We start from the raw sequence: 9,908 nt of genomic DNA, 5'->3' as shown, positions 1-9,908 counted from the left end.
CTGTGACTGCCATGATTGGTTAAGTGTAAGGTCAAATATGAGGATACACCAATCAAAGGCAAAGTAGGGCGGTCCATGCTGCAGCGTACAGGTGGCCAGCTTTCACCTCGAGACCTCACACGGTCCTCATCAGGTAACAGCTTCGTTACGTAATTTAACAACAAGCGGGAAATCGGTCTAATAAAGTGTGTCTTGCAAAGATGGAGACTACGGAGACGAATAAAACTAATATCAGAGGTAAGTCGCCTAAATGTTTTCACATTTGAATGATTTAGCTTAAGCTAATAGCTTGCTAAAAGTGGTTTGATGTTTTACGGGTCACATAGAAACAAGTGACCAACGTGGAAATGCTCTCTTCAGAGAATTATGCATGCGACATAGCACTTGGTGGCATTAAAATGGTTCAAACGGGAAAAGTATTCCTATAGAAACCATGTCAAATAGAATATTTTTTGATAAGAAAAAGCCTTTATTAGCATATAGCCCGTAGCATTCTAGCTAGCAAATAGCAATTCTTTTTTTCCTCCCCCCTTCATTTACTACAGAACACAAGGAGAGGAAGTTTGCAGTGGTGCAGTGGAGTGAAGGGGAGGACTATGGAAAGCTTAGTGAAGTAAAAACTGTTAACATACGGGGGTATGATGACTCCAAGATGGACCAGCATGGGAATCCCATATCCACTTACTCGGCAGTTATTGAATGGCGCCATGGGAAGAAACAGCGAGGAGGGTGGCCACACTACAGGGGCACTGTTGTTTTTGTCTCTGGTAAGTAATTGTTAATATGATTTGAAATGTCCTCTACTTGAAAGTAGTTCTCTAAATAAAAACTGAATTCACGCTTTCAAGTCATGTGCTTACTTCATTTGGCCAGGGAGCTGAAGACTGTACTACATGTTTACTTAATATACATGATGCTTTGTTAATCTTAAAAAGTCGCAACAGTTTTGTATTTTATCACTCGTCTTTACTCTGCTCTAAGTAAAGGTTTACATATTAACACAGTAAATCTCCTAAATGTGGCTCCTACTCCTTTTAACCCTAACCCCTGACTAATGAGATGGTTGCTTTTAGATGTTGAATAGTTGTATATTTTATGTTTCACATGAATGGAAATTCTGTGAAATAGGAATTGTTTGGTTTTTTGCTAACTGCACTATGTGAATCACAACTCAACACAAAACTAGGCACTGTTACTGCAGTCTTCTTCTTCTCTTTCTCTATCCCATATACAAATGTTCTTTTTTCTTTGTTAGCTCTCTCTTTCACACAGGTCGAAGAACCATTCCAGTGTTCAGTTGCGTTTTTAGTCAGGAGTAAAAAATAACATTCATTACTGCAATTACCTGAAAACACAACATAGTCTGGTGATTTAAAAAAAAAAAAAACACCTGTGGAGTAATAAGCAGATTGTTGTAATGTCTTTTTGTTTCCTCCTTTGTGCTCTAGCTACTCGTTTTGAGGCAGCTCGGAAAATTAATGCACTGCTGAAGGAAAATGAACCAGCGGACCTGACCAAGAGGGTATCTGTCCATCCTGAAAACTATCAGGATGATTCTGATGACTCCGATCCAAATGAGACTCAGATTCTGTCGCAGCCATTGCAACTCAAGGTGACATTTCACTTGGAACCATTTTGTAGTATCCGTGTTTTACATGTTATCTAAACACTCCATCTTTAAATATTGGCTTCTAGGCTAGTGTCAATCATTAGGAAACCATTATATACATGTTTTCATGTGGAAAATGAAACATTTTAGGTGATGGCTCCTTTAAAAAGTTGACACTATTGTATTGTACATCTACCATTGGATGGAGTCTATGCAGGCTACAGCCTTATGAAACGGGACAGTGTAGCCTGCAAGTAGCTTTTCTTGTTTATGTCTGAACATCCTCACCATCTTTCTATTTCTGTCACCAAGCAATGACTGTAGTACTTCTCTTTCCCTAAAAAATATATATATTTTACTGATTTTTACCTTTTTCAGATCAGATATAATTTTAAAACTGAAACGTATTTATATTTAAGAAAAGGAACTCCACTAGTGGTCCCCCTATTCTACTGCACACAAAGGTCATTTGTATACAATGATTGTCAGGATTTGTTAAAGGAAAAAATCACTTGTAGCCTCCTAAATTGAAGAATGGTAAACTTTTTTTTTAAACTGTATTCAAATGAGCCCAATCTTTGTAACAGGCCTAGTTACAGTTCTGTGATGTGCAGTACCAGTTAACCTCTTAAGCCCCAAGCCTAACAGATCTCCTGCCTTTTGCCCCCGTATCAGGGGGCGTTGGGGCTTAAGAGGTTAAAGGTTTGGACACACTTTCCCATTATATTTAATTGTAAAATTGTACAAACTTTTGACTGGTACTGTATGTGGCTAAGAAATCAGCTCTTTGAAGTATGCACCCTACACGTTGGGGCACAGCTATTGAATCTGTTGTCTTTACACTTTAGATTCATAACTTTTATGGCAGCTTTGACTATTTTATGTAAATTCCTCTTCTCTCTCGCTATCTTTTTTCATGTCCAGAAGTCAAAGGCTCCTTCAAAGAAAGACCCTGCATAGGAATTCCTTGCAATGTACAGTCATTCACCACCTTCAGTCGCTTATGGTGAACAAAGTCCAAAAAAGACAGTAGTTGATCTAAAGCGGAAGATCCAAGACCTGAAAAAAGAGAATGATAAACTGAAGGAGTTGCTTGTCGAAGGTATCACTTCCTATCACTAATATAACAATTAAACAGCCAATATATTTGAAAAAGTCACTCTAGCCTATGTATAAACCATTCTGGTAATCATTTTTCATTAATTTACTATATATAGATGTGCCAGAACTCATGAAGACGATGAAAAAGGTGATTAATTTGGCTGAACCTCTTAAGAGATCCAGTTTGGAGCTTCCCCAGATTTCTCCGCAGTCCACGCCCGGTTCATCATCAGATGGTTTGCTGCTGCCCCCTCCCAAATCTACTTCATCCTTCTCAACACCAGCATCTGTCATTCTATCAACAAAGGAATCCCAGTCATCAAAGGTAATGGAATTTTAAAGAATAAATGGATGAAGTGCATAAATTGGATCTACTGTCTTTCTACTTACAGTTGATCGAACCTTGAACACAGTACCAGTAAAAGTTTGGACAGACTTTCTTATTAGATTTAATGGGAAAATATGTCCAAACTTTTAAATTGGTACTCTACTTAGAAGTATGATGGATCTAATTCAAGTGTTAAATTCATTGACTGTATTTCTGCTGGCTCCGGGAATATACATAAATGTCACTGCCTTCAAAACTAGATGAGAAACAGAGTTTTAAGTCTGGAAAGGTATGTAGTTGTTCTTTAAGTCTCTTACATTGATCAAAATGTCTTTTTGTTGGAACAGGTGGAGATTTATCCTGGGACTGGAGTCATGGTAGAGAAACTGGCCTGGGCCTATGCTACTAATGCAAATTCAGCTACAACCTTTGTGAGGCATCTGCTCACAGCAGTCTTCCCTGTGGAAATACTGCTAGTGAGCAATCTTCGAGGGGAAAAACGAGGCAGAGGAGATGCACGTTTACCGCTCGACAAAAATAAATTGGATGCCATCTACAGTAAGTTTTCAGCTTTTTATGGCATGTTTTCGCAGTTGTCCTTCTGGCATTTAAAGATAACAAAGGAACAATGAAAAACATATGAAGAATATCTTCTTAACATTTATGCATATATTATTGTTGATGAAGAAAGGCCTCCACCAAATAGAGGACTCTAGTTGATCTTTGTTGAGTTATATCCAGATGAATGAATGGTCTTTTCATGACATACTATTGTAGGCCTTAGATTTCTCTGGTGTTTCATTTCCTTTATGGTGCATTTTGTTTGTCCAACTTCAAAGTAACAAATGATGGTAGATAAGTATTTTGCATTTGATGTATTTCAGTGACTGCGTTTACATGCAGCCGATAACCCATTCAAAACTGGAATGTTAGCAATAACCCGGTCACACATGGCATTTAAATACCGGCAAAAATCCGAATATAAGTCTTGGAGTTACCCTTTTCTCACCAAAATATTTGGTCATGTAAAACCTCTATCGGCATATCGCCATCAAAATGAAAATGGATTTGTGTTTTGCACATGTTCTATTCCCACGGAATCCTGGTCTTTTGAGTAGAGGAACTTTGTGTATGTGCCGTCTGGCTCTCTGTGGCTCTCTCGTCTCATGCATGTGAATGAGTTATTCCGAATGTTTCAGAAACCTGAATAGTGAGCCTAACTCGACCATAACCTGAATATTGGCTGTATGTAAACGTAGTCAATGTAGTGAACCTCTCCATGCATCGTCTGCAAATTTCAAAGCTGGCACCATTAGATATTAAGACTGATTAAAGCAGGATCATTGCACTATTGTTTAAGATCATTGGGTTCTTTTACACTACTAATTCTGTTCTTGTCATCATCACCCCCCCCCCCCCCCCCCTTGCATTTTTGTACATATATAGGTGCAACCCTTGAGAAGTGGCCTGGGACCCATCCTTCCAGCATTGGTACTACAATCAATGCCAAGATCACAGAACTCCGGGCCAAAAATAAAAATGTCTTAGAATATATGTATAAAAAGCATTTTAAAAAGAGATTATTGCCCTGCAAACTACATTTACTTTACATATAAAAAAAACTTTATCTAACAGATTTTGTTCATATATGTAAAGCATATGTCTTTATGACAAATATGTACTAAAAAAATGCAAAAATTATATGGAACAGCTATAGAAAACATACTTTGACATGTACTTTTCTTATATAACTCATACTTAGTTTTAACATGATCCTTATGTGATCCTCTTTATTATCATGTATGAAAGTAATGCGAAAGTGGCCACTTTCAAGAGTAAATCATATAAGCCTTATATGATTCACTATATATGAAGCAAACTAAAGCTGATGCAAATCTTTTCTAAGTTTTTTCTGTTTCTTTAACATATGGGTTTTATATGTTTTTTCTATTTCTTTTCCATATGGGTTACTGACTACTATTTCTTTACTGACTAAAGAAAGAAAGAAAAGGATGAGCAACAAAGTTTTGATAATGACATCAGGGAACACTTAGATATAGACGCAAATGTATATATATAAAATATTTTCAATTCAGATGATTTGGAAGCTGAAGGTTAATTAAAGTGATAAATGTTGAGATTATGGTATGAACAATTATGTTAATTAAATTACAAATAATTATTCAAATGTAGTGATTATCAAGTTATTTCTTCATCAAGATGTGAAAATTAAAAAAAGTAAATGAATTGCAAGAAAACATGCCAAACCAAAGCAAAGGAGGATGAACTGTGTGTGACAAAAATGAGGAAACAGTTTGTCAGAGCTGTTGCACACCCACAAAACAGGATTATCATGCAGACAGTTAGGAGGCAGACAAAAACACAATTTCCTTAGCGCCTCATTACGAAGAGATGTTTTCTGTTCATATTTAAGATTGAGGGTTTCCTCCTAACTAGCAACAACTAATGGAAGATAGGCATAAAATGATTATGAATAGTGCAGATCAAAAAAGTAAGAGAGTAAAGAGTACTGTTTATTTATTTATTTATTTGGGGCTTAAGTGGGGTTCAAAAGTAATTTAATAATTTAGAAAACAACAACAGTACAAATATCTTCAGTTGTTTGAGGTCCATAATGTTCCAAACAACCACTTCAGAGACTGTAACTAAATGAGGCAATAGAGTATGTAGCCTGCCAATAGCACTGCTGGAGTCACAGCTGTTCAAATGGGAAAGGGTGGGGGATGATGTAGACACTTATGATCATTCTGGGACACTCGCTCTGATTACACACTGGTGGCTCTTAATTGTCATCTTCAAAAAAGATGAAGTAGTTTCCTGCTGCAACAAACATAATGAAAGACTTGTGTCGTCCAAACGGGGTACAACAATTGAGATTAGTAGCAAACTTAAGGATGGCAAAATTGTTTTTGTGTGTGTGTGTGTGTGTGTGTGTGTGTGTGCGTGTGTGTGTGTGTGTGTGTGTGTGTGTGTGTGTGTGCGTGCGCGCGCGGTAAGGGTAAGGGATCAAGATCAACATTTTATGTTGTTATTTTTTTAACCTGTAGTTTTGTTACCTTGCGTCTGATATCAGAAGGGCAGTTTGACCCAGAAGGCCTTTTGACTGATCAGAGAGCACTTTAGCCTTGAGGGTCCTGCTGTGTCCACAGTGAGCCTGCAAGCAACTTTATCATTTTCCTTTAAACCCAGAAATCACTCTGCAGTGATGAATGAGGGAGACTCAGGGAGTATACAGGAACAGGGGTGACAAAACCTTGTGTCACAGCAGCACACAGCTGGACAGTGGCAGAAGAATGGGAGTAAGTTAGGCAGGCCTAAAGGGAAGAAGGGTCTTATAAATGGTTCCTGCTTTGGGCCAAATACTCAATTAGCTGATCTGACAAAGTCTTCTGTTTCCCCTCTACCTTTATTTTTTCCTGGCCTTGTGAAATGTTTATTTTCAGCTTAGAGGCACAAGAGAAGGTTATTGCAGATGTGAGACGAGCTAAAGGTCAAATACTTATTTTCATTTTTGTATTCTGTTTTTATCATAATTTTATGGTTATAAATTAAATGTAAGAGTTGAAGTAAGTAAGGAATAACAATTTTACAATCCAGTTCTTGTTATTAGAGTCATGGCTACAATTACATAATATTCAAAAAAATTATAAATTCAAAGGCTGTGTAAAATCCTGCTTGTAGAATATTCACTTTCACAATATTCAAAACAATCATTAATACTTAATATACCAGTACTTGAAAAGGGGTTATATGTGTTTTCCTGTTATTTTTGTACCTGACATAACATTTAAGTTATGGCACATGTATGCAAATAATAACAAGTAAGTTAGTAAAAAACAACAACAACCCGATTCTAATTAGAAATAACAAACAACATAAGTTACTCATCTGTCACCAATGTTTGTTTTTTTCTTTAAAATGTTTTGTGCTTTTTTGTCCTACAGTAAGTCTAACTGTACTTTTCCCTGGAACTGTACTTTTCCCTGGAACACTCTCTCACAGTCTGTTCTCTAAAACCTAAAAGAGGAATTATGGATTGGATCAACTGGTCCCTAAACGCAATTGACACCCCTTTCTCAACGAGAAGTTTGGGCTTGGGTGAGCCTGAGTGCTGAAGATATCTACCTATACGGAACCATGGTAACAGGGTTCTGGCAGATCGGAGCTGGCTTGGCCCTGACTTATCGAAGAATTAAGAAAGTGGAACCGGCTGTTCAAACCCCCACTAAGCTGCCCGCTGGGATTGAAATGATGGGAAGAGGCGTGAGTTTCTCAAATTGGGTCATTGAGTGCAGCACGGATAAGATCTTGGAAAGGCTACGGCTGCTGTGAATACTCAGAATAAGATCTCTGACTGCAGACTGGATTACATCTCGGAAGGGCTAGCTCGGAATAACATCTCTGTGCGCAAATTGGATGACATCTCGGGGAGGCACACTGCCGTGAGTCTCAGAATCGGCTCCTTGAGCACAAGAAATGACAACATCACAGAATGCAAGTATGGCGAAGCTTGCGGCTCTCCAACAGGAGATTGAGAGACCAGTGTTGGACTGTAGAACTGCTTTGAAATTCATATGAGCTGTTCGCACTAAAATAAAAAGCACCATCACTTTATGCGGATACCCTCTCGGGGCCAGTTGCGGTCGCAAGGCTGGAGCCGAACAACAACACCCTGATAACGACGGTGTTTAGACTGTTCCTTCCCATTCCATGCAAGGCCACCTGGGTTGGCTGGAAGACTGTTTACTTAGCCTAGCAGGGCGAAGGACACGGTCTCAGCTGAACTCTGGACACGCACACACATACATATACACTGATATGCACACACTCATCCCCCCTCCCTTTCCAAACGCCTTCGACGCTTATTCCCTTCCGATGCTGACGGTGGATCAAGGAGACCAGCACACAGGCTGCAGGCCCGGATGCACTGTCTAAATCGGCTGTTTCTCACCCTTTACCCACCCCTGTTGCTTGTCATGTGTTTCTTTGGTGTATTAAGAGTTTTTTTCATGTGCTATGTGCAGAGGTGCTTTTTTCTGTTCTCAAACTGATCTCCTTGTTGGAGCTCAGTCTGGGGGGAGTTATTTTTTTTTCCTCCTTATCTTTCCTTATGTGGTGCGTTTTTCCATTGTTATACCTCTCTGACCTGTCTTCCCCATGTGATGTTTTGTTTAATGTATGTATAGTCGGAGGGTAAGATGGCGCCGCCATTGTGTGCAATAGGTCGGCAGCCTTATGAAATTTTCCCTTGTGGGACTAATAAAGGTATATCAAATCAAATCAAATAACCCTTTTAACCCTTTTAATTGGTCCACTCCATAAACCTGAATAATTTGTCTTGCACAGTTCCAAAAGAAAAGCAATTCACAACTGAAAAACCAATAAAGATTAGCACCAGGGAGGACTAACAATTAGCCAATCAACATCAGTGGGACTAATGCCGTTCTCAAACTGGTGTCAACCACTGTCAAACTGTGCATCAGAACCAAGGTGGATTAATGAACATGTAGTGCATTATATGTAGTGTTACTGTCACGATTTGCAAAGGCAGATTGTGTGGAGATGACAGAATGAGGAATCTAAACGCAGACACAGACGCCGGGGAAGGTTTTAAAAGCGAGCCTTTAGTTATGGCTTTATGAAAACTCTACAACACAACAAGTGAAGGGGAGATGAAAAACACGAACGAAAACCTAAACTGGGAGACGCTAACCAAAAGAACACGAGGAACGTAGAAAACAATGCGAAACGTGAAAACCGGGAACGAGAAAGCAGAGACATGGAAACACCTAAAGCCTAGAAATAATTACTAAGTAAACAGAACACTCACTTAATCAATGAACATTAACAAAGAGTCACTAGACTCCGGACCATGACAGTAATAGTACTGATTGTATTGAATATACAGCATACATACTGCATATACGTGAAATGTATACATTTATATTATAATACATTTATATAGTGTGAATATATATATATATATATATAAATGGACCAATATGGCAAGGCCATATATATATATATATATATATATATATATATATACATAAATAAAACAAATTCTCTCCCCTGTGGGCAGTCTATCCTTCAAGCTCAGGTCCTCTACGAGAGGTCTGGGAGCTTGAAGGTCCTAGCATATATTCATGTGTAAATAAATCATCTACAGTGTCTGCACTGATCTGTGAACAGTTAAAGAAATCTGCAAATGCAAAAATAAATACTCATGAAGGAAAAGTGTTTTCCTCCAAGAACTGGTGGTTCTCTTTGGGATGATTTGGAGTCTTTAGTACCCTTCTGCCACTGCATATCTGCAAATGTGGTACTCAAATATGTGTGAAGGTTTATGACTCCAGCACTGTCTCAGGCAGAGAGTTATACACTATGAGGCTACATAACACCATTTGCACCAGTTGTACCTCTCAGCAATGTTAAGCATGATGTCACTGGGTTTGGTAGGTACAGCAATGTATAGTTCTGGTTTGCTGAAAATAATTGCTTATGTTTAAGCAGTAGATGGCAAGTACTATTTTTGAGCTCTGGTAAAATAAAATTGTTTCTGTATCTTTCTCTTGTTTATAGGTGAAAAAAGAAAACCCAGGTAAACTTAGAAGACTATAGCATACTTAATTACTTAATTACTATACTTAATTTGATAGACTACTCATGCAGTAAAAACCTTGAAACTACAATATTTTCTTTAGATGCAGAAAAAGCATTTGACAGAGTTAACTGGAAATTTCTATTTGCAACTTTACACAAATTTGGTTTTGGATCCTCTTTCATTAACTGGTTAAAATATTATCCAATTCCCCAACAGCTTGTGTCAAAACAAATGACCAAACATCC

General features: G+C 38.2%; 1 protein-coding gene across 1 annotated transcript; it reads left to right on the top strand.

Annotated features, from left to right (window-relative positions):
- Window positions 1–139: 139 nt before the first annotated feature.
- On the top strand, window positions 140–9,645 carry LOC146514574 (uncharacterized). Its single transcript, XM_085167706.1, has 6 exons — window positions 140–237; window positions 546–767; window positions 1,449–1,612; window positions 3,386–3,596; window positions 4,485–4,593; window positions 9,642–9,645. The coding sequence occupies exons 1-6, from the start codon at window positions 201–203 to the stop codon at window positions 9,643–9,645; spliced, it is 747 nt and encodes a 248-aa protein (XP_085023832.1). The 5' UTR covers window positions 140–200.
- The last annotated feature ends 263 nt before the right edge of the window (window positions 9,646–9,908 follow it).

Source organism: Neolamprologus multifasciatus, chromosome 7, assembly GCF_963576455.1.
Source record: "Neolamprologus multifasciatus chromosome 7, fNeoMul1.2, whole genome shotgun sequence".
Taxonomy (NCBI): domain Eukaryota; kingdom Metazoa; phylum Chordata; class Actinopteri; order Cichliformes; family Cichlidae; genus Neolamprologus; species Neolamprologus multifasciatus.
Note: the sequence above shows the minus strand (reverse complement) of the source record. Positions and strands in the feature narration are given on the sequence as shown.

What these genes read in the sequence shown, in the direction of transcription:
- LOC146514574 (XM_085167706.1), top strand. Translation starts at nt 201, where the DNA reads ATGGAGACTACGGAGACGAATAAAACTAATATCAGAG. An exon ending in GAATAAAACTAATATCAGAG is followed by an intron (nt 238 to 545) that starts GTAAGTCGCCTA and finishes CATTTACTACAG; the next exon opens with AACACAAGGAGAGGAAGTTT. An exon ending in TAAATTGGATGCCATCTACA is followed by an intron (nt 3,597 to 4,484) that starts GTAAGTTTTCAG and finishes GTACATATATAG; the next exon opens with GTGCAACCCTTGAGAAGTGG.